Source organism: Lepisosteus platostomus, chromosome 8 (genome assembly GCF_059453375.1).
Source record: "Lepisosteus platostomus isolate fLepPlt1 chromosome 8, fLepPlt1.hap1, whole genome shotgun sequence".
Taxonomy (NCBI): Eukaryota; Metazoa; Chordata; class Actinopteri; order Semionotiformes; family Lepisosteidae; genus Lepisosteus; species Lepisosteus platostomus.
In genome coordinates this window covers 60,533,215-60,558,216 of record NC_142618.1, presented here as the reverse complement: position 1 = coordinate 60,558,216, position 25,002 = coordinate 60,533,215, and the positions used below count along the sequence as shown (strand labels likewise).

The 25,002-nt window shown below is 41.2% G+C and overlaps 1 protein-coding gene across 1 annotated transcript in view; it reads left to right on the top strand.

The window, feature by feature from the left end:
* The window catches only part of cntnap2a (contactin associated protein 2a), a 464,126-nt gene that overhangs the window by 387,306 nt on the left and 51,818 nt on the right, over nt 1-25,002 (top strand). Inside the window, exons 16-17 of the mRNA XM_088644173.1 lie at nt 8,504-8,674; nt 23,434-23,652. Coding sequence (XP_088500299.1) covers nt 8,504-8,674; nt 23,434-23,652 — 390 coding nt within the window. The remainder of the gene's footprint in view (nt 1-8,503; nt 8,675-23,433; nt 23,653-25,002) is intronic.

Sequence of the window (25,002 nt, the reverse complement as noted above, 5' to 3'; positions counted from 1 at the left end):
TATTTTACCATCTGCATACAGTATGATCATTAATTCACCAATTAGGTCATTAGTCTAATGCACTGTAGGCTTGTTGACAATAAAAAGATAAATATTTGGACTAATGCTCTGAAAGTTGTGGTTCACATTATTCAGTCTGGTAGTAAAAGTACAAAGTAGGGGATATTATGACATTGTTAGCTAAGGAGAGAGAATAGTTATTGCCTCATGTGCTGGCTACTTCCAAACAGGCCAGCTGAAGCTTATATGTAAAGATAAAGAGACAGGAGAGTTTTGAGGACAAAAGAGAGACAGGAAGTACAGGATGAGGAGGAGTCCAGTGGAAAATAAAGAGGTAGACCTTTCTTCTGGGCTCCAGTACCAAAGGATGTGGGTTCAATCCCAGGTGGGAACACTGTAGCTATCCCTGTGAAGTGGACATTTTACCAGGCAGAAGTTGGCGTAGCACACCAATCTGATAAACTGGTACTAAAGTCATGTTATGTCATTTGCCAAACCGCATTATACCGTACGGTGTTGCGGGAAGCCGGAGCCTACCCGCAAGCAACGAGGGCAAGGCAGGGTACATCACAGGGCGAGTGCAAGCCAGTCATACATGGGGACAATTTGGAGGCCACGGGGGGGAATTGGGCTGGTACACCGGGGTAACTCCCTACTCTTATCAAGAAATGCCCAGAGATCTTTAATGACCACTGAGAGTCAGGACCTCGGTTTAACATCTCATCTGAAAAGTGGCGCCCACTACAGTATAGTGTCCCCGCCACTATACCAGATAATTAGGACCCACACAGACCGCAGGGTGGACACCCCCCGCTGGTCCCATTAACACCACTTCCAGCAGCAACCATAGCTTCCCAGGAGGTCTCCCATCCAGGTATTGACCAGGCTCAATGCCGCTGGGCTTCAGTGGGCTGCCGGTTGAGAGCTGCAGGGTGATATGGCTGCTGGCTTTGGTACTAAAGTATATAAGAAAAATACAAGATCTATGAATTTTTATTCCATAGACAAGTGTTTTGGCCAAAAATAAAATTTCTTTAACAAAAATGTTCTTGCTACAATTGAGCAAAGACAAAGATTTCCTTTTAAGAATGTGTAGCAGTTTTTATAGCCTTTTCCCTTGACTTGGGAATAATATGCTTGAATGAAAGCTAATGTAGCCTTAATTCACAAAAACAAGGCAGTCGAACACACAGAGCTACAAGGATTTGCCTACCAAAGTGGATTATAAAAAAAACTGTCAAAAGGGTTGGGATTATTTTGCATCTCCTTGGGGCTCTCTCTGCACACTCTGACATTCCCACTGTATTTCATCTGTCCTACACCATTTCCAAGTCCAAGAGACGTTTTCCTTAAGCGAGTGGGTCAAAAACTGCACCGTCTGGGTAAATCTCTTGTTTAACTGTGTTGTAATACCCTTGAGAGTGGCACTTGGTTCAGACTGCTCCAGTAATTTCCCGGCCATGTAAATGGGTCTCTAAGTTGTCATTGAAAATGAGAATTTGTCCTCAGTTGACTTACCCGGTAAGACTAAGCTACAAAAGTAAAGTAAGTAAAAACAGGAGATGTGACAACCCAAACTGAGTGGGATTTCCAAATATCTCCTCCCTTCAAATGGAGTTTAGGTTGACAGGTATCTTTTAAAATCTTTTAACCTGTATGAAACTTGCTGCATTTAAGATGGGAGTCCATGTCTTCTTATTTTTCAATCTGCAAATTGTTTTTTTGCACCGAGGACAAGGACAACACCCTTTGATTAGAAAGTGAATAATGTTGTGCCCATCCTCAAGAAGGTGACGAAACTGAACCAAATAATAGTAAACAAATAAGTTTTACTTCTATTGTATGTAAGGTTATGATAATCAGAATAAACCTATAGGATCATAAGTAAGGGAATAGGACTCTTTGGAATGGTCAGTGTGCCCATAAACAAGACAAGTCTTGCTTAACTGGTTATTCTTTGATAAAGTAACAGCAGTAATGCATATGAAACTATAATATGGTATATTAAAAGAAATTTGATAGAGTTCCCTAAACAGGATTCTTAAATTGAAGACCGAAGGGCTCTCATGGTACAGCACAGCACACATTCGTATTTAGAACTAGAAAATGAATAGGAAAGAGGGAATACAGAATACAAGTCTGAAGCTGAATGATCGAACTGGAATGGTGTAATTAGTGTACTAACTTAAGGATTTGTATGAGGACCACTGATCACCTAATTAATGTCAGTTATCTAGATTCTTGTGTCATTAGTTACATTACTGTAGTCAAGTTTGTAGATGATGTATAAAAAACAGAATCTGCAAGCACAGCAAAGCAGTAGGAAAGGAAATTAAAAAAAAAACTTGGGCAGACTGGGCAAACACGTGCAGTGGTACAGGACATTCACAACTCCTGACAACCGCAGGATGTTTCACGCAAGTAGCAGAAACATGCACCCGAAGTGCGTAGCAGAATGATCCAGTCAAACCAGTGATTTGAAGCCAATCCAAGGCGTTTTTTTTAATTCTTTTTAGGAACTTTGTGAACGTTAAAGCATCGCCTTATCTCCTAATCATCTGGCTACCTTCTGAGGCTCTGCTACATACCCTCCTCCGGCTGAGACGGGTTCGAGCCTCCAGTACTGCACAGGGAGAATGAGGCCCTGCTGCCCGCACCTCTGACGCACTGCCAGGGTTTTTCGGACCGTGGGCACTCTGTGAGCTCCGACACCCCTGGCGGGACACAGGAGGGTCACCCCTCGCTGCTGTCAATACACGACACGACAGGTCGGGGGGCTCTTCCACTAAGAGCCATGAAGACATTCAATTTCCTACCGCGTCACAGCCAGCAGGTGGAGCAACCGAGGCTCGGGCCTGTGTCTGTGGGGAGGCAAACTGCCCTTTTTTAGCCTCTGATTTGTTGGCAGCTGCGGCTTGGTTTAGTCGAGCCTTTGTTTTTATGGCATTATGCACGTGTCCGTTATGTGGTTGCTCCTCTTTTTGTCTCGGAAGGAGTCTGCCTGCACCGGTAGGTGGAATCTGAAAACAGTGTCATAAATCCCCCAGCCCTACCTCGTGTGTGAAGATGAACATCTTGAACCGACTTTCCAGTAAATCAGCGAAGTAGCAGATACATGTGATTGCATTATGTCAGGCGTGTTAGACAAAGTGGTCCCTGTTAAAACCAGGAAATCTCCGTAAGAGCCCCTTAAATCCAAACTGAAAAGAGAAGATCTTGACCTGGAGCTTAAGAGGAGGGAAAGCAAATTTAATGTGCACCATAAATTCTGGAAACAGCATCAATTAATGTTCAGTTCAGCCTTGAGGGCAGCAGGATGGGCAATTATTGATACAAGGTCCTTTCTACAGTATTGCTGTGTCACAGGTTGGAACGTATGAAGGATAAGCAGTGCTTCAGCTCAGCTTTGATGAACTTTGAACCTTTGATAGAAATATAGCACAAGCTTTATAATGCGTTAGTACCAACTGCCTCCAATCATTTTAGTCAATCTGTTAAGTGCCAAGCAGGGAAAGAAATTGTTCCCTGTATTCAGAAGGTACACTTTACAGCCTGCGCTCCGAACAAAGCACTTACTGGCCGAGCCAATTATCGGAACCCAGTCTCTGGACAAAGTTTAATTAAGCTCTTGTAGATTCTATCACTGCCAAAGTCCGTTTAAGCTCTGTAATTATTTTTTTGCGATAACACACAATTGTGAAACGGTTCATTTTTTGTTCATCAGTGAAGAAAGAAGTTAAGAATCCATATAAAAGATTGTAGCTCTGACCTTAACAAAGTTATAGCTTAATGCTGAGTAAGCTATGGAAACTTAATATTAATGTGTCTGTAATATATATCTCTCAAATGAGAACAATTTCAAACACACAGTTGAGATAGGGCATTTCACTGGACCGATCTGAGTGAAGTACCTTGCTCAAGGGGTATGGCACCAGAATTTTTTTTTATTATTATTTATTACAAATGACAGCTTTATAATTATAAATAATGATGTTAATAATTGTATTCATATTTTGGATAAACCATTAAATATTTACAGGTAGCTCTAATAATAATTTTTCCAACTGAATATCAAATGATAAATACAATACCCAAGCAGTCATTTTTTCTCTGCATATCATTAATAATCTTCATAAGCAGTTGTAAATGTCTACTGTAGTTTTAGTCATCTTCTTATATGATGTATTCAGTAAAAGTCTGTTTCCCGCGGTTTCTTACCCTGTAACAAAGTGTACTGGTGCAACTCAAACCTTAATGGAACAGAATATGTGAGAGAACTGTAAAGAGAATAACAAATTCAATGTGTCAGATTGAACGCCTTACTGATTACATTTATATAGGGCTTTCATTAAAATGTCGTTTGGAAAAAAACACCATTTATAATTTTAAAACGGCAGATGTCTCATGTTCTCTTACATTTCATCTATATTTTATCACAATTATTTAATGTCATAATTTTTCCACAAATCTCATTCAGCCTCTGAGCTGCCTAAACTGGTTGAGCTCCTTCCATGTGAAATGCAAAACTGCTTTTCACGTTCTGTCTAAAATTGCCGAGTCTGGAAAATAAGAAAGGTTTTCTGATGATGTTATTCAGGCGCACATCATCTAATAAATTTCTCTTGGTTATGCTACTATTTTTGTTGTTGTTGTATTTTTAAATTAGGTCAGTTTCAACCAGTGTCATATTTTGACACTTGCAAGTTTGATCCCCTATTAACAGAAGGAAAATACTGTTCCTAGTCAGTCTGATCTGCTGTGCCTCGCTCCTGAGCCCAGAGAGCTCTTCTGTACTGCAGGGATTGGACTGATCTCTCACCCAGTCACTAAAAACTCAGAAATAGACAGAAACAAGACCACACTGGCCGTCTCAGCTCTCCAGGTATTGCTCTTGTATCCTGTGAAGCACATTTTATTAAAAAAAGACACATATAAAATATACTCTAGTTAAAACTGTGAAGAATTCCAGAATCCTACTCAGCACCAGAGCTCTACTGTATTTGTTAGGGCTTGGAAAGGGCAGTCACTGCCTTAAAACAACCACACCATATGGCCTATCTTTCAGCAAAGATCAGCTGATCCACTGCGCGTTATTTAAACTCGTCCTTCCACCTCAGAACAACACTGCATAGGGAAATCGACAAGCTCTGTCCCATCCCTGCATCCCCTCCGGCTCTCCTGCTTCAAGTGTTTCATGAAAGCCATCATTAGTCATGATAACATAATGATTTCAATTAGCATGTAAATAATTTCATTTCAAATACTAATAAACTGCTAATTGTGTAGTTACATGCACATGACAATTGAGAAATGTGCAACGTTATTTTGACATCAACTCTTATAAAGTGAAAAACATAATCTTACAGCCTATTAACCAGCATAAATTGTACCTTTACTGTGATTGTTCTCTCTTTAATAACTTGCAAAAACATATCTTTACAGCAGAGAGAAATTACTCTTATACCTATTCCACAGGATCCATTACGCTAATAATTTATAATGAAGCCTTTCAGGAGGCCCAAAACGCCATCATGAGCTTGTCTCTTATCTATATCAATAAAAGACAAATGACAGAAAGAAAGACAGAAAGTTTAAGCTTGCTAATTCCATTGTAAATGTCAGTATGTTATTTCTCTTTGAAGATGATTCTTTGGTGCAGCTGTTTTGTGTGTCTGGGTTGAGGAGAAACATTCTAAAAAATGCTCAGGGATTCTGTATCAGAACCACTCTTTCTTTACAGAAAAGCTCTGAAGGACATTAACGGTTGTCAGAAGGACCTCACTTAAAGCAGGAAAGTCCCATTTTTGTGTACAATTTCATGCTCGAATAGCCTGCCATGTTTTTGAGGTATAAAGATAGAGATATTATTTCTCAGCCAAGCTAGGATAAAGACTGAAATTCTGAACCCAGACTTCGAGACCTACTTGTGTGGGAAATCTAGGGCATTTCCCTGACCATCTAGTTTCATTCTGCTCCTCCGTCTTAAAAGCCCCTGCTGGTTTGAGGTAATTGTGAGTGTGACATTTCTCTCTTGATTAATCTCCCTCAGGCGCAATGCTTATATTGTTATATTATTAATTTACATGGTTGATGCTTTTATCCAAAGATATTTACGTTTGTGCCCATATGCACAGCAGGGCTTCAGAGGGAAGCGCTTCGCTCAGGGATACAACAGCTGCAGGAAGTAAACCACAACCTTCTCGTAGCGAGCTCTAGCCACAGACCTACTCCACTGCCGTGCTTGCTGAATACAGTGAACCCTTCACTTTATTAGACACTCATCCTTTTATTCAACTGTCTCATTCCACAAGCCCACTCTCTAAAGCTCTGCCGCTTCAAGACATTCTTGTACTGGTTTTGAAAAATCACGAGGGCTGGCCTGTTGGATGCCTGTAATGTGAGCCTCCTTTATTTAAAAAAAAAAAAAAAAAAAGCTCTGTAGCTCTACTGAGAAATCTGTCCAGAAGAATTTTTTTTTTCAGAAAAATACAAATAAGCCATTTCCTGTCGAGATAGAATGGGTGAAAATACTTTGCTGTGTTATTGTTCTCTGAAAACAATCCTACCCCCATGAAAGGGGAAATAATTACTCTGCAGCGGTTCCTGCTTTTCAGAGATAAGCCGCTGCTTCCTTGGAGGGTTCCTGGATGATGTTTAGTTCCTTACTATGGAGCTCAGAATTACATTGTCAGAAGATATAGGTGAGAATTGTCTGTGATATTCTCGCTTGTATCCCTAGAGTGTGATGCACTGAAAAACATTCTCACCTTTTTTCCTCCTTTTTTCCTTTTTTTGTTCTCTTTTTTGCTCTTTTTGTGTGTGTTCGGGTCTATCCGGTTTTGACAACCGTGAGTTTCTGAGGCAGGTACAGACCAAGTGTAAGACTAAGACTGAGGGCTGAGGGAAACAACAGATACAGGTACATAAAAAGCAGTCAATGGTAGAAACAAAACAGTTGCCCAGTCTAGGGGACAGCAGCCAGTCTGCCCTTGGTAGCTCTTTTGCAAATTTCTTTCTGGAAGCTCTTTGCAGTTTCTAAATTCAAGCTCTATCCCCTTCATCCGCATAATCCTCTGCAAATTGTCTCTGTCACTCATTCCCATAAAACAATAATACCGCAGTATGGTGCCAAGCAAAGCTGTTCCATACTTCACAGAACATTTTACTAGCACATATTAATGTTGCCTGCTCACTTTCCACAGAGAAAATAACTTTGTGGGGAGTTAAGAGTAAAAGCAGTCACTATGAGGTAAAAGAAAAGACCTTTAATACTTCTGAAATGGGCATGTATTTGCAGTAGTAATAATCCCTCTCTTGCAACTTATGCTGTTTATAGTAAGAGCTCTGAATCCATGCTGACCTTCAGAATGAAGAGAAGTTTTCCCAGGATTGCCCGTCACTCCTTGTGGGCTGTGCTTCTCCTTCTTCTCTGGGTTGCTACAACCCTGAGCAAGAAAAAGCATCTTTCTGATCATGAACACTTAGATGTTTTTGACTGTTTGTCTATTCGGAATTAACGTTCATTAAAAAAGTGTTTGAAAGGCAAATGCAATACTAGGTGCACAGGTTATTTTGAATGCTGTTAGAATGCTATTTTTATCTGAAGATGTTTTGTGCATTACCAGTGTAGTTTTATAGTCCATAAGATTAATACTCTCCTACATGTAGTGGATGTAGATGCATATGGCTGTTACAGTTCAAAGTTACAGTACATCATCTAAGAGAACTCACTATCAATGTATGTCATTCTGGGTCAGTTTCCAGGAAAGCAAAGTCATATACTGTATAACATAACGGTGTGTGTTTTTCTTTAAGATTAGCCCTTTAAGGAAATCTTTAAACACATAATTCTTGGACTGAAGAACCTTTTTAATGACGATTTATAGAATATGCAAAATATCTCAATAGTTTTCCCCTTTTTCTCAGGAATTGTAGAAACTCGGTACGTGAACGTGGAACAGATACATTTCTTTTTATGCCAGTCACGATTTTTATACTGCAAGTTTACAAGAACTGAATTCAGTCAAAGCTTTAACCCTCATAGCAGTCTCCAAATCCAAGCCTAGCAGTCAATGGTATGTACAGTATCTATAAGACATGTCTGACAGACAAAAACCACTATCATGAAACGTGCTTGGAACGTATGATTTGCAGGTGGGTTGACAGTTATGTAATCTAAACTTCAGTCACTGGAAAATTGGAGTTCAAGAAACACAATTATACCTTATGTGTTATTTTTAGCTTTTTGTGGATAAATGTGTGCTCATCCTCTCTTGAATGTATGTATCGTTAATTATTTTACATTATACAGAATCCCAAAACACATTGATGTCATACAGTATTTCACATTTTAATACCATGATAAAACATTACAGCAAAATGCAGAGATTTGCCCCTTACAAATCTCCTGATATTACTGGATGTTTACGTAAAGATCCAGACGTGCAGTCAATACATTTAATTGAATCAACAAATAAATTCTTCCTTTTTCTGTTGGAATCAGGTAACTACTGGAATGCAGCGTCTTTCAACACACCATCTTCGTACCTCCACTTCTCCACCTTTCAAGGGGAGACCAGCGCTGACATCTCCTTCTATTTCAAGACCTCAGCTCCTTACGGCGTCTTCCTGGAAAACCTCGGCAACACCGATTTCATTCGCCTGGAATTGAAATGTAAGTCGCCCTGCTGGATGTGAAACGTCCTGCTAGGTTCCTGCCTGAGAGCTTCAGGGGGTTTAGCGCTGAATTTATTTCCTGAGAAAGTGCACCATGTGATTTACATGGCCGCGTCGGCAATGCCTTTTCATTAGCCTGCTCTGTTCATGTAAGTAAATTTGGCCTTTCAAAGGCCTGATTGCAGTTCCAGACAGTGATCTCTCTCATTGGTTGCTTTCTTCTTCAAATCGAAACACAGTAAATAGAAACATCAGATTCATTTTGGAATAAAAGAACAAAAGAAAATCAATTTGGTTAAATCTTTGATTTAACCTTTCATTAACGATGAGCGTGAGGACATCTTTGAGAGAACAGTGCTTTACATTTTATTAACTAATCAATACTTTACATTTTTACAGCTGTTCCTGTTTTATTTTATTTTCATTGCTCGAAAGTGACCATTTGGTTTAATCGAAACAACTTAAATTGTTTAGCATAAATTTCCGTCATTATTTTTTAAACAAAGAATAGTGTGAGCAACGGGCAAAATTCATACTGCCTTGATTGAAGCAATAAAACAGGCAAATGCTGATGGTTTAGAAGTCCACCTGTCAAGGTCAAAGGTGGATAGTGTTAATCAGCTCTGTTTCTCTTCAGGGCTTCTGTGTCATTGATGTCTTCAGTAGCACAGCAAGAGAACCAAGTTATTTCACCTCAGGTCAGCACAAGACGTGCTTCTCCCCAGCCAAGCAGAACATCAGCTGTACCCTGGACTCTTAGCTCTAGATTAATTATTTCGCCACACCATCTAAAGCTAAGCCCTCCCTGACAGTGAAAGGTGTGAGTGGCACTGACACGGCGGGTCTTCCCTCCCTGTCCAGCCCGCTCCCTCTCCCAAGGCCTCGATCTGAAAGGCCGCCCTCACTAATCAAGGGGTTATTGAGGCCTTGTTTGGCCCCAAAGAGAGGCAGAGGCGCCAGAGAGAAAGTGTGGAGGCACAAGAGGCCTAGCTGTTCCATTTGTCATGCGGTTCCCCTGAGCCCTCTCCCCTGTCGGCATCGCAGGGAAGCCTTGTCAGAGATTGAGAGTAGCCATGTCCATGGGTTTTTACATACGTCTCCAAATCCAAAGAAACCTAATTATTTTTACACCCTACTGGTCAGCCGCCGCGGCTCAGAAAAAAAATTACACTTATTTTTGGGAGAGTGAGCGGGAAGGGGAGACAGCAAGCAAGACAGAGAAGAAAAAGCTAGCGTGGTTAGTATTTTTTTAGAAGTCGTTGACAGGAAGCTATCAATCAGAAGATGCAGGCACAGAGGCGCTAAAATGAGAAATGAAATTTGCCACGTATTCTGCATATAAATATTGATTGTGTTGCAGGGCAGATGTGAGTCAAGGACTGTCTTCTGCATCCCTAAGGTCATAACTGCATAGGTGTAAATGCAGATGTGAGGTTATTCATCAGTGAGGTATCATTAGTAGTACTAGAAAGTCATTTTGCAAAAATATCTGTTACTTTATCTTGCACACATAATACACAGTTCTTGGACTGAAATTCTGTAGGTATAGTTTTAGTTCAGTAACAGGACTTTTTGCAATAAAATAACAGAATGCAGTGGAACAATGAATCCTTCTTTATTTATAAACATTCTGTGCTAGAAAACACTGTCCATACGGTGCATGGGAAGGAAAATTCATATACAGTATTTATCAGTGAGTTTCTTAGATTAAGGCCAGCTGTTGATACACTTTCACAGAGGCAGTTTGAAATGCATTTAGAAATCATTAATGAAAGTATGAATGCCCCTTGGCTAAAATGTATCTATACGATTAAAAAATAAAGTTGAAAGCCGTATTTATGGAGTTGTCACTCCCAATCTGAGCCCACTTGAGTTATCTCTCTTCAAGATTCTCTGGTTCAGCTTTCAGCAATTTCAGGAAAGGTTATAATATTTATTTTTTCCACAATATTCTTGTTACTGTGACACATACCCTAATGCGGTCAAAACCATGAAATGGCCTCCTGAAACTGCAATACCTCTTGATATTACCACAGTTCTCCATGATTGTGGATGACTGCAAAGAGGAAGATGCTTGGTAAACACCACCAGACCACACTGCGATTGACCCTCAATGTACTGTACACACCCACCTTAGCCAAGATCCAGAAAACCCAATGAAAAGCACTAAGTTCAAAAAAGGGAGTTAGTAAATCTAATAAATGTAATTCATTGAACGGGTTAATTAGTGAAAGAAGTGAAATGTCGTCCTTTAAGGGAGTGATTGTTAATTTGCAGCCGAAGTTAACAAAAGGAAGTACTTCAGCTTGAATTATCTGTGTTATTAACTTTTCATCAACGCCTAAATGTAGCGCCTGCTGCTCACATGTTTTAATGATTTAGCACCCCAGAGAATGAAGGCGGTTTCAGATCCTGGAGTAAAAAGGCAAAGGGAAGATGAGTTTGTGATCATCGGAATGACTTGAAGCTAATGGTCATTAGAACATGAGGGTCAGAGCTTGTTTTGCACTGTTGCACAGTATCTTTAGGGTTTTTGTTCCCACTAAAATTTCACTAAAATTGAAATTAAAAGTACGATTTTGCTACACCAATTAAATAAGAAATTGGTCGCGTGGAAAGTTCACATTTTATCTTTTCACATTATTAAAAGATGTTTATGTTTATTAACATTCAAAATGTTTATTTTCAAAAGTAACCAAACACGTCTGGCCAGCTCTCTGTAGACGTGAGCATAACAGGTATCCCTCATCGCAGCAGAGACCAGACGTAAATCCGGGGTTGGAAAGGCTGTGTTTTTTATATCAGAGGAAATATTTATTTCCATTTAAGTACCATCTAGGCAGAATTTGTACCTCTGGATTTACTGTCTTTCAGTTTAGGAGAGCCGACTGAGTTAACGAGGGTCTTACGTTGCGTAGAAACCAGTATCATCTCCTTAAACTGCTTTGTCTCTGTTAGTTTGCAGTGAGAATGGCTCATACATGATGGGATTCTTGTCTGAAGTGTGTGCCGCCCTCTCACTGTGCCAAGGAAACAGGGAAAATGTGTTCATCTGTTTAGCTGCCTTTCATTTCGTTTTTAAGTTTTAAGTTCAAAATGAGTATCAGGGGATGAATTATAGTCTTATTATTGTGCCATACTATTATATTATATTTAATTGCTACCACATTTGAAGGCTATTGTTCTCACATTTAGCATAACTGATGCTATTCCCAGCTGCCCTGCAAATGATTGGCTATTATTATATTATATTATATTAGCCTAGCCAGGAACATGTCGGTCACTCACTTAAATATCACTTAAATTCGCAAGTTAACATTTGTGATTGTCATAGACTCATTACTCCTGGATGAGGAGCCTGGACTGAACCTTCTATCTTTCCATATGGATCTAAATGATATTCTTCAGTATAACTTTGTTATAACATAATAAATAACCTTTATTTATAAAGTCACATTCGAGACTTAAGTACTCGGTTTTGATTTCACTTTTATTGATATGAGTTAATTGTAACATATCCTGTTCAGTGTGAAAACCTGGCCTTTTAGAAAGCTCTTCTCTCTTCTCTCCATATTGGCCTCTTGACTATTTTCAAAAAACAAGTTGTTCACATTGAAGAAGTTCTGCTCGAGTTACATTGGCGCCCTCTTTTGGCATTAAAGCGTTAGTGCATTGACCAAATTCAGATTTCAGATGGTCTGGCTACTTCGAGAGTGACCTAGTCTAGACAAAACCTTTTATCGTTCTGACTCTGAACGGTCTGTGGTTGATGGTTAGCTTTTCAGAAATGAAACAGTGGGTCTTTTCCTGCTCTCTTCAAAGAAGTAATATTTTATTTTAAGTTATAACATCAAGGTATTGTTTAATATTTATACTAACGTCTGAGGCATTAGTGTGCTTTTAATTTTGAAAAAGAAATTATTTATTCAGCACCTATGCCTCTTGTCTTCTCATGTTTTAAACACTACTCTTATGGATGGGTTGCAGAGTGCTCATTAAATTTCTTGACTTGTAATCACTTTGATTCATAATCAAAGCTTAATTAGGACTGGTGTCCCATCCTGACACTTGTTGGGCTGTGCTTTTTAAATGAAGCACAATTTGTAATTTAATTTGAAATTTTAATCAAAGCTACTGAAAAGGTATTTTTTCATTCACATTCCTCCCGATATTCTTTCCTGTTAGTTCCGGCCATGTACACTTTAGTGGCTTTCTTTCTTGGTCATACTGCACAGTTGAGGAACCTCTGTTCAGTAGAGTAGAGCAGTGTGTTCTACTTGTCAAAAAACCTTTGCATTTGATTATTGAAATTTCCTGTGTATTGTGTTACCTGATTGTGTATAAGCTGTCGAATTCAGCTGCTATTCACCGACTCCAGAGTGTCTCACAGAGCATGCTTCGAAACCTGATCTAACTTTCAGCCAAGTAAAATATTACAGTATATATTTGTATTCATATTATACAGGCTTTAAAAATTATAATTTTCTGAAGGTTTTTTTGTTAACATAAAAGGTGTAATTGTAAATGTAATCAATAATGGCATTTTTTATGCTTTCATTTCTATTTCTATTACTTGTTTTTCTAGAGCTTCATAATTTTTCTCTATGAGAAGAGGACGTCTTCCAGACAGTCCCACTCATTTCCCATACTAGTTGAAGTATTCCTTAAAGGACAGAGTGAGCCTCTGTTAGCACAGCCAGTATCCAATAAAATACACTCGCTCTTTAAGAAGAATTCACCCGAAAGAGGAACATCGCAGTCTTCAGATTTGGAACAACACAAACAACTAGCAGGCACAGTCATCCTGCAGCAGTGATATTCCCATTGGGAGCTTTCAGATCCACAAGATGCACCCTTCCACCTGGGTTAGAAGTTGATCTGCTTTCCTGGGAGCAGCTGTTCTTACCTGAGTTATCTGCAAAGGGCAAAAGCAACCAAGACTTCACTGAGAGTATTCACACGCGCACAGAAAGCGCCCTTATTGAAAACTCCGAAAAGGAGTGTCGGTCGCACCGTAACACGTAAGATCCTGGAACTCCCCACTGTTACAGCCTCCCCAAGCGATTGCTCTTGCGGCTTCAAACTTTCACTCAAATATTTGGAAGTACTCGGCTCAAACGGCAATTATTGGCGACAAGTGTCCAAGGCGGATCGTTTAATTGTTCAGCAGGCACATTTACTAAAGCCGTTCTGTAGATTATTCCATTTCTCATGTTTGTAGGCCTGCTTACCGTCAAATGCAAGCACTGTACTTCTGGGTTCATCATCCCTTTTAAATGCATTTCTGTTTGAACTAGACTTATGCATCAAAGCATCTGTAGCCCTAGCTAGTCTACAGCCACATGGCCTTAGAGTAAAGTGAAATCACCCACATGCAGCCTACAGAACCTGCAGAAGTTGCAGAAGTCTCTTCCAGCCAGAGTGCCCAGTCTTTGACATATCCTGGCTCAGAAACCAGAACAAACAAGGAGCTGTTTGTCTTTAGGTTAGTGCCTAGTTCATTCAGGGACACAACGGTGCCTCTCACTCTGTGGACTCGACAATCTCAGATGCATTTTTTCATACAGTATGATCCGCTCTGGGGTAACAGGCAAAGATCAAGGCCAGCCTCCGCAGGCAGCTTTGTCCTGCAGGCAGGGAACACACTGTCTGGCAAGCAGTGGAAATGAGACAAAAGACCGTGGTTATATAACACCCCAAGTGCAATAAGTGGAAAAAATAACAGAAGGGGACTGGAATATTTTTCACCCTTTACTTTATCGTTCTTTTTAGATTTTTAGTTCTAGACCCACCTGATTCGGAAGCGCCACTTGCTTGTTTTCCGTTTTCTCGCCTGTACTTGCACATGGAGAAAGAGGGATTCTTCCGATCAGGGACGTTCATCTTCGGACACACCTCAGGCTCCATGGCTCCTGGCAGGGGGGTTCGCCTCCATCACCAGCACCCCTGCAACCTCAGGAGCTCAGGAAGTCGCAGGAGGTGTTTAAAAGTCAAGGGCTGAGAGGATACTGGCCGACTGACCCCACCCTCATGTCAGTTGTGCACTGCAGAGTGGGACATTCTGGTCACGGTCAGCTGGTGAAATGACCGTGTCTGGACCATTGAGCTCAGCCCGCGCTTGGATTGAGCACCAGTCCTCTTGGTTGACAGCTTGTGCTACAATAATGAACAGGGCACAGGTCGTAAGAGAAATCAAAAGATTTCCATCTCTTTGTTTTCAAGTGAACATGAGTTTCATTAGACAAATGAATACAGGACACCTCTGGGAGGAAAATACATGGGTGTATCAAGGAAAGGTTGCAGGTCACAGGTCACAGGTCATAAGTAACAAGCACACACATTTTCCTAAAAGCAATACCCGATGGCAAAAGTAATTTTTTCTGTGATTACTGGGAACCATAATATGACCATCCACATTAAAGGGACTAAAACATTCATTTAGTTTTTTCTCACAAAAATTTATTTCCTTGAGCAGCCCTCAGCCCTCCTATAAAATCTGGGAAGAGACAAGGAAAAAGTTAAATCTTAGTTTTGTTGTTTTTGCTCATTGCAAAGCAGAATTTGTCTTTGCAAGCAGAATGAAGCTGAATGACCTTCTGCTGAAGCTTATTTTGTTTTAACAGAATGTGTGGGCGGAACAGGCTGCTTGTGTTTGTTGTGATTCCTTTGTGAAGAACTTTGATTTGCCTTTTTTAATGTGCAAGAACCTGAGCTACTGTTGCAAACATTTTGGTGCACGTTTCCAGACAGGGTAAAAAAATAGTTTTAGGTCCAAAACTTTATTATCTCCCTATTATTTTCCTTGCCTCTTTGTGCCATTTTATGACCTCTGACCACACAGATCATGGCGAGCCAGCGGGGATGTGCACAGACAAGGTACCCAGCATGCCAGAGTTGCAAGACCTCTCAGAAAATAACACTGAAAATACTGTTACCTACATCATAGTTTACTTGTTCGTTCGCTCCTACTGCTTTCCTTTGTGCTTTCTGTCCACATTTCGATACACAGCCTTGAACAACGTGCAGATATGCCACTGGCTCGTGCCAGTGACATCTCTTGGAAAACATCATGTGAAGCCAAGGTTGTTCCGCCTTTCTTATGCCCCCTGATGTTCCGTTGCCCCCGATGTGAACTGAGGTCAGAGGTCAAACCACAGACAAAATGCGCAGAGCGGGATGTTAATTAATGGGGATTACAGACCTTGAAAGAGAAGGTTTCTGTTGTGTGTCTTTCGCTGTGTGAGATCGTAGTGAGGTTTTAATGATACAGCAGCGGGAGTTTCTATAAGGCAGTGTGCAGGATGAACCATGACTGCACATCAGACCTGCCCAGGCTTACCTGCGAAACGTTTCAGGAGCAGGGCCTGGAGGGCTGTGCATTGCTCCTGTGTTTATCAGTCTCGCTGCCTCCTTCCCTGTCCGCCTGGCAGATTAGCTTCAGGTGGTGGTGTGGCCAGAATGGTTAATTAATAAGTAAGCTCCTTCTGCATTTGCCTATTCTCTCCTTTTTAGCATTCCTTATCGTCTAAAACAAGAGAATCAAAGAAGGCAGACTACAGCTTTTCCTAAATCGTGCCACGGACAAACTTCTGCAGGACTGCAGGAACAGCCACCCACTACACTGTTCCTTACCAGAGGATCTGAGATAACACATTGCTTATGAAGATGTTTAACACAAACTACAGCACAGGCTTACACGTGCTTCATCCCCCTGCTGTGTGGATAGGAGTAATCACCACGCACGGTTAAAGTTAAGCAGACAGTCAGGATTTGTTTACACCATCTGCACTAGAGATCACTCCTGTGGATGTCTCCCCTTTCATTGGATTACATTACAAAACCCGTGGAGTGGTGAGAAAAGCATCAGAGAAATTATTATTTTAAGTGTATTCCTCTCATCTCCTTGCCTTTTATTTCATCAATCAAGATAATATATATATTTGGAAAAAAAAAGATAAAACTAATTTAAATATCAGACTTCACGGTCGCTTGATTTGTTTTTGTAATGCTCTCCATACTCAGTGCTACTGCTATGCTTAGGGAGACAAATGCTGTGTGCTTTGCTCTCTTATGAGTACAAAAAGGGAACCTGCAGCTAATTCATCTCTTTGTTTTATGATGCAGAAAAACAAATACCCTGTACAATTTCCCATCTCTCGCTTTTTTATGAATAACTGATCTCTAATGTAATCATGCTCTGATTTATGGAAGGCTATTGTTCCCACATTTAGCATAACTGATGCTATTCCCAGCTGCCCTGCAAACAATTGTTTATGATCTGACTGAAGATGTGTTTTATTTAGTGGTGTGGAAAGGCTGTCAGGGATGAATGATTTATACGAGATCCGGTTCTCTGGAGAACTGGACCAGAGCTGATTGCTGTGTGGTTTTTACCAGTTCTGTATTCTTTAACTGCATGTTCACCTTATGGCTTCTGTGAGACTGAACAGGGTATTTCCGTAAATTAATCTTTAGTGATTTCAATAGGGACTTCAGCAGGACTGAACTGGGTTCAGACATGATTAGAGTTTTTACACTGGACTGGAAACAGCTGTGTTTTATCACAGATCCCAGAAAGCTTTTAGTTGTCAAATTCTACTAAAACATCCTCAGTGCCAGGCACCTCCGTCCTCTATGTCTGCAGATTTGGTTAATTTTCTTTTGTTATTTTTTGGCTTATTTAATGCCTGTTAGTCTGTTTTATTTTTTTAAGCAAGGGGCGAATGTAACAGATGATGCTATGCTGTTACGAGCAAAGGCAAGGACAAGACATAACTTCCTTTTCTACAGTTCTCCTGCACTAGTCAGTTCTTACCTGAACACTCCGGAGTGATTCACTTCCTGCAGGGTCTCAACAGGTCCCACAGTTGAAAGATTGGATCCAAGTTCCACCACCTCCAGGCTGTGGACAGATGACACATACTGTAGGAGTCCAGTCTGAGTTCAGAAATGATCAAGAAGAGACGGGGAAGAGTCCAGTGGTGGCTGTTGCCTTCCTACACATCAGCCAATTTTGTCCGGTGCCTTCTGGGCTGGGCACTGCACTACAGGCTACAGGATTGCCTGGACTCCTGCTGAAACGCACGTTCTGCTGTTGCCTTTCTAGAAGAGCAGTGCCCAGAGAAGGTGTGGGCCTTGATGGTGCGGATGGTAGACAGATGTCCGAGTTTGAGGAGGTGCAGATTACATAGACGGAGGCTTCTTCTGAGAGAGCTCACTTCCTTCCTGGCCAAGGCTGAAAACACCGCCGAGCAGATGTTGACGTTGACATTAACATGACTACATGTAGCTATGAGACAGATGTATTCCTCAGTGCTCTCTTCGAGAACAAACACAGGTGCACATTTGGCTGCTGTGATACTGGCTCCTCCACATTATGCAGCGTTTCTCATTTTTCTCTGTGATCCATCAAGCCGTTGATTCAGTGTTTGTTAGTAGAAATATGGCAATGAAACTGCTACTTTACCGACAGTGTAAAAGTGCATTCTTATTGCACCCCTGTGCAATCCCATAGGAACTGAAAAACAAGCGTAGGAGGATCAGATCAGTGTGTCGATTGAAGGGATGCGCTTCCTTCACTTTGCAGGATAAATGCGCCTTTATCTACGTGTCCTTTCTCTGCTCACATGCAGAGCTGTGAAGCTTCATGTGTGATTCTCCATCACAGGGACTGTTGTCCGACCATCAGACCATTCAACTTATATTTGTCAGTGACAAAGCCTGTAAAACATCTCTTGAGCTACCCTATGTCATCTGAATATTTCACAATTTTTTTTTTTTATTTCAACATATTTTGGTGTTCCTTCATTTTCTCTCAAAGCGCTCACGTTACCACCAGATAAGAGTAAATAATGTCTGGCTATCTCTCTGTGATGGTTTGATTTTGTCAAGGTCTTTATGTCCATTCGATCTGTCTCCATCTTATAAAACATTTACCGCCTCTGTGATTCTTTTGAATCACAAAAACCCCATTTTTAATCATGTGTACTTGTAAAAATGTTGATCAAGTTTATTTTTCTGAGATTATTTCACCTGAAGAAGCCTCAAAAGCACAATGACGCAACCTTTATCAATTTAAAAACTAAAAAGTTGCAAAAGCACAGTTTTCCATGTAGTTGATTCAGTTTATCTTGCCTTAATCCATGCATTTGGTTGGCCTATGTTTTTGGATTTTCCATCGACAATAACAAGATGTTATTTTCCAATTGTATATTGGGAACTGCCTTTCCCTCTCAGGACCTCTCCAGTGTTTATTTCCTGGCAGTAAGAACCAGGAGAATGTCTGTTATCGGTGGGGCTAATGGTCGACGAAGTGGCAGGAGACTGTAAATGAAAGCTGCACCACAGCTCCCCTCTGCTTTCACATCTGCTCCGAGCAGGAGGCTCGGTGATTGGCAGGATGATGTTGCCGCTTCCCTCCTCCGTGTAGTTTCATAAACAAGAAAAGTGAGCGCTATCCCTACCTGGCCCTGACCTTCAGCTACAGCACAGCGTCTGTGATGTGGAAGGGAGGTGCAGTACCTTAATGGCATTGTGCTGGAATTTCAGGGTGTTGCTTGTCATCGGTTCACATCAGGCAGCTTTAGGTGTCTGCACACCGGTGGCACGCCAGCATCAGGAGGAATTGTGACTGACAGCTGGATAAATGAAAAAGCAGGGGCCTCGTACAGAATGCAGAACGGATTCAGAGCCCTGCCTTAACAGGTTTCCACGTTGTGTTGCAGAACCTCTGGGGTGCTTGTCTGAAGAGGAGGGTAAACACAGCCTTGGGAAATTCTTGTTTTCGCCCAGCAGGACGCGCCTTTGACAAGATGTTATTTTTCAATGAGTCACTTTTCATGAGTCTCTTCTGCCTGCATATTAACTCCTTGACATTGTTTTTTTGTGTGTGTGTTTCAAAGCATTCAGCCGCCAGGCACTGAGGATGCGGCTTTCTGTGGTGCCAGTCATCTGATTAAACACATCGAGCGTAAAAAAAAAGTCAACCCGGGCCCAGTTTCTGAGACAGCATGATGGCGGTACCAAGACACAGCAATCTAAATGTCCTTTAGCTTTTCTGTACATTTAATGCGTTTAATACAAAGAGCAGAAGAGAAGCATCTGGCCGATTTAAGAAACAATTTTGGTCATTGTAATGCTTTCAGAATTGAATTTTGTAAATTACAGTTTGTGTGGGGCTCTGTTTAGGGTTAAAAAACAACACGATGATACATCTCCCCTCTGTATTGGTTAATGCTTGTGAGATTAATATAAATGCTTCACAAAGCCGCTTTGATAATGCTAGGCAATGATAGCACAAATAAATCCATAAAAACTCCTTCACTCCTAAGACTTCGCTGTTCTGTCACGGAGTTCTGTGACAGGCCATTGGCCATTACACCCAGATCCCCCTACACCTGGGGACTGGATGGGGTCACCTGCTCGTGCATTTTGAGATGAAATCATAGACTCTTTTTCCACCCACTATCACCTTCTGCAAGGCATTCAAGCAGCATCGTTCTGCAGTATTCAATATTTTTCAATTGCACCAGCAGACACAAACAACAAAGCTGCGCTGACATGTACATAGAAGAACTGATTTATGGTCTGGAGTCGGCCTGGTCCCACAGCTGAAATACTCAGTGGATGAGAGAAGTATCCGTGATAGGATGCGCATTTACTTAAAGATTGTTTAGGAAGAGAATGGATACATGAATTCTTGTTTCCACGATCCCACTGGGAGAGTGCAACATCTGGAAAGACTGGAATACAATGGAGCTTGGGCTGCTTAGAAATCAGACCTTTTCCTGAGAATAGGAAGATTACATCACTTTGTCCCTCTGTACAATGCAGGGGAAAAAGCTTCAATTTTCAATGTTTTAAGGTGAGACTGGAGTAGCGCGGAGTGGGATAATTCACCTAAATGAGTCTTCACCGTAAGATCGATTCTGACCTTTTTGAAATACTGTACTGCACTGAAGTCCATGTAACATATGTATAATTATGTTACATAACCCTTATTATTAACATGTGGAAAGGTCACTTACTGTAGAGCCGTCTCGTATAACAAGGCTGTTGAATCTGTACCTGTGAACTGACAGCAGCTAATCTTTGAGGAGGAGTGGGGTTAAACAGTAACAGTACTGTAGTAAGTACAATGATACAGCAGTTACAGCTTTAATAGCAGGAAACGTTCAAACGCAATTTGTTCATCAGCACGGCTCAATACTGCTTCAAACTTTAGTTTTTAAGGCTATAAGTACGTTGTTGCTGCAGAACAAGCTGCACAGAGAAGAAATGCTTGATCATCGCAGGTCAATTGCAGTACTGTACGTCACACCCCTCCAGAACGATTACGTGATAGGAATACAGAGAATGTTTGTCATTTCTTCTGTTCGGGGTTGAATGGGGTTTTCCATCCCAGTCCATCTCGGATGGAAATCTATGATAAGTGAACTCAATATGATTGGACTTAGCCACTGAATATTTATGAAATCAGGCTGGTATAGGCATTCAAGGTGGGGATGAGTATGCTTACAGATAGGTTCACTTAAAAATCTGCAATCACCTGTACTCCTTTACTGTAGCTGTTTATATACATAATTACAATATTTGCAGAGCAGATAATCCAGGTAGTTTTACAAATGATTTACAAGTGTTAGGTATAACTGGACTGCTCTGTTCAATACCACAAATTAAATCGATAGTTCTGTATCGTGATTTGTAGAATTAACTAGAAATAAACACAGGGGAGGACATAATGTGCTTACCGTAGTTCAGATAACAGGGGTATATTGACAGTGTTAGTTAATTGGAATAGCAACATTAGATACTAGATTAGAAATAATAACATATTATTTTAACAATATAGCTTGTGTTCCTCAAGGATGCTAATTAAAATAAGGTAATATATTTTGTAACAGCTACAGAGTATCTGAAATATTTCCACCAGTTTTACACTTAGACATATCGAATTGAAAAACTTTATCTATTAATGTGATACTGGGAGTATTGGTTCTTGAAAGTGATAGAGCACAGCAACTTATAGTATAAATAATTTAGAATCACAGCAGGATTCAGGGAATTTTGTGAACTGGCTACGTACCCAACTTTTGCCTCGTCACAAATTGCTTGGACATGTAGAGAACGGTCTAAGATCTTCATATGTATGTCGTGAGAGGCATCATACATGTAGCAAATGCTATTGGATCCATTGTTGATTCCACCTGTTGCATTTTTAATGCCTCCCAGCGTATTCTGCACTCACTCGGACTAGTGAAGTTTTACATGTCATAAATCAATATATTGTAGCGTATACCGGTTCTTTCAGGACAAAGGACTAGTGGAGACGTGATAAGTGAACCAAGCGACCGCTTTTATTCTTCTGACCAACAACACAAAAACCAAACACAGGATATATACCACATGAGGAGACCGATTGAACACTTATATGGCTACACCGGACACTAAAACGGCTATGACACCATTTACATATGCAGGGTCAGCTGCTGGTCATCGTGCTGACCCTCAGACTCTCCTCGGCTATAACTCCCAGCCTGCTCCGCGGTACTATGAGCGCCGAGGTGCGCTTCCTCCTCACCACCGGGCGAGGGCGTTACAATATAATATAATTATAATAGTAATTCTACCATGGATGTCTACAGTATAAACCTGGCTTTTCCTATGTTGTAACCTTGCCTGATTAAATGTGATGATGATGTCAGAAAGGCTCCTCCAATCATCATTGCCTCTCCTGTCAGGCTCCAAGGAGCTCACAGCATGTCAAGTGGCACATGATGATGGTGGGCGTGTCAGAGAGGTGTGTTCACGTGCCTCTTTCTCTCCCGAATACGGTAAAAAACAGGGGCTCTCAGAAGGCCAGTTCCACTTTGGGCCAGTACAGTATAAGAAAATAGTCACTGCTTCCCACATTTTTAATGAACGCTAGAGCACATGGAAGTCACAATGGCATGGATTATGTTGTGGTGATGTATATTTTATTGCCCCTTTTACTTCATGATAAATCGTGTACTGTATTAATTACTAAGTTGCTATCCAAACGTATCTTTCAGACCCAGATCACAGGGCTGGATATGTTAATAAATACATTGAATGACTGTTATTTGTGCAGTGTGCCCTGACTTCCTCTCCCTCTGTGATCATGACCGAAATTAAAAGAGACACTGGGAGGCACAGAATTCAAATCACCCTTTCAGTTTTAATTCATGCCATTCCGACATGTCTGAGTCAAACATATTTAATTAAATGTCTGTTTTGCATTATCATGGTGAATGATTATTTTGGGGGAGATAATATTCCTAATGGAAGCAATTCAGAAACCAAACTTGAATGACACCCTGCTCATGAATGCTAAGTGTTGAAAGACAAGTACCAGAAAAACGAGGAAGTCCTTTTCCTTTTCCGTGTGTCCAACTTCATGTGGGTCATGTTTCTCCAGACCTCACACATTTTATCATTCAAAACTGAAATCTTTAACGTGCAGAGGGACAAACACAATTATTCAAATGACCTCTCTTCTCCCGTCTCACTATTAATTGACGCGTTAATTGAAAACAACTTTCAGGTTCAATTTCAAACACACACAGACATTTCTGCTGAAATTGCTACTTCAACGGGTGGATATTTTAGTATAAAGTGTCTTCTTAATTCAGAGAGCACGACTGCGCTTTACATAAAACGCCGTTGTTGTTGTTGTTGTTGTCAAATCAAGTCTGAGTTTGCCTCTTCCCCGCCCCTCCCTGTTTTTTTCCCCTCCAGCCCCCACGGTGGTGTCTTTCTCCTTTGACGTGGGGAACGGGCCAGTGGGGCTCACGGTCAGGTCGCCCACGCCGCTCAACGATGACCAGTGGCACCGGGTCAGCGCCGAGCGCAACGTCAAGCAGGCCGTCCTGCAGCTGGACCAGCTGTACAAGGAGGTCCGCCAGGCACCGCCGCAGGGACACACCAGGCTGGAGCTGTACAGCCAGCTTTACGTCGGTACGCACGTCTCAGCCCTCGCTCCCGCTGGACGCCGCGGAGACGTCTGCGCCACTGCGCTCCTAGGGAAGCTGTCCCATGTGGCGGCCACACTGTCACACAGCGCTGGGGGCTGCTTGTTTTTTCAATTTTCTGATAAATCTGTGAGCATTAGCTCTTCGCTATGCGAGGGAGGGGGGGGGGTGGTTGGTCCCATGTAAAAGAATTCAATGAAGGGCGGACCCTCGGCGATGAAGAAAGACACGTTTACTGTAATGAAGTAGCAGGGTGTCTTGCGAGGTGCTTCGGTTTGTTGTAACAGAAAGAGTAAGGTTCTGGATCCCGAGAAGAAGTAAAACAGATGAGTTAATTGCATGCAAGGAACAATAAAGCCGAAGTCTTGTTTCCCGCAAGAAACAACAAAACCGAAGTATTGTTCAAAGTGCTGGTACAAACTTCCAGTTTATATAGGGTTTTCCTACTGCTTCTGACGTCACTCATTATTATGGTAAAGGGGGGAGGTCACGTGCTTGGCCAGTTTACAGCTTTTTGGCCAAATGGTCAAGGATTAAGTCCCCAGCGAGTTTCCTAGCTCGCATCTGGAATCCTTATCAGTTCTCCCTTTCCTGCCATAAACTCCTTTTGCTTAGAAGTCTAATCTTCAAGCAGAAAGGACTTAATTTAAGCCCCATCTTTACATTTTGTATTTGACTTCAAGTTGTATCGGATGTGGTTGGGAAGAAGCCAGACTGGGCTAGAAGCACCGTTTCACATCTCCCCGGGTTTATGTCTCGCCATGCGGACGAGTCATTACGAGCTGCTTTGAGACGAGATCGTCCTCCATCGTACTTCCTCTTCTTCTTTGCACGGTCTTCAAAATATAATTCACATCTAGTGTGTTCTTGTGTCCAGATGTATACACAGAGTTAAAAACCCCAGATCTCTGTCCTTTACACTAGCTACCAAAATCACCTCCTGCAAATTGGTCATTTCCCATATAGAAAACCAACACCAAACCAATTCAAAAGACAGTTGTTTCACTGTTTGTGTATAAAACAGTTACCAAAGTGGAAAAATACATATTACTGTATATACCAGCAATGAGGTGTCTTTCATTGTCTTGCATAGGCGTGCACACCACTGAGTGAATACAGTATATTTATTGATGCAGGCATCTCAGCCCACAGACAGAAGCAGTAGAACCTCTTCGGTAATGTTCAGGCTGACCTTGTTTCTTTCGTAAGATTTTATTTTTAATTATAATAATATCGGTTGTAAAGAAAAATACTTGCAAATAGCATTAGCTGTCTATTGACCATTTCTCAACACGTGAAAGGGAAGTAAGCTCTGTCCGGAGTCATAATTAATATA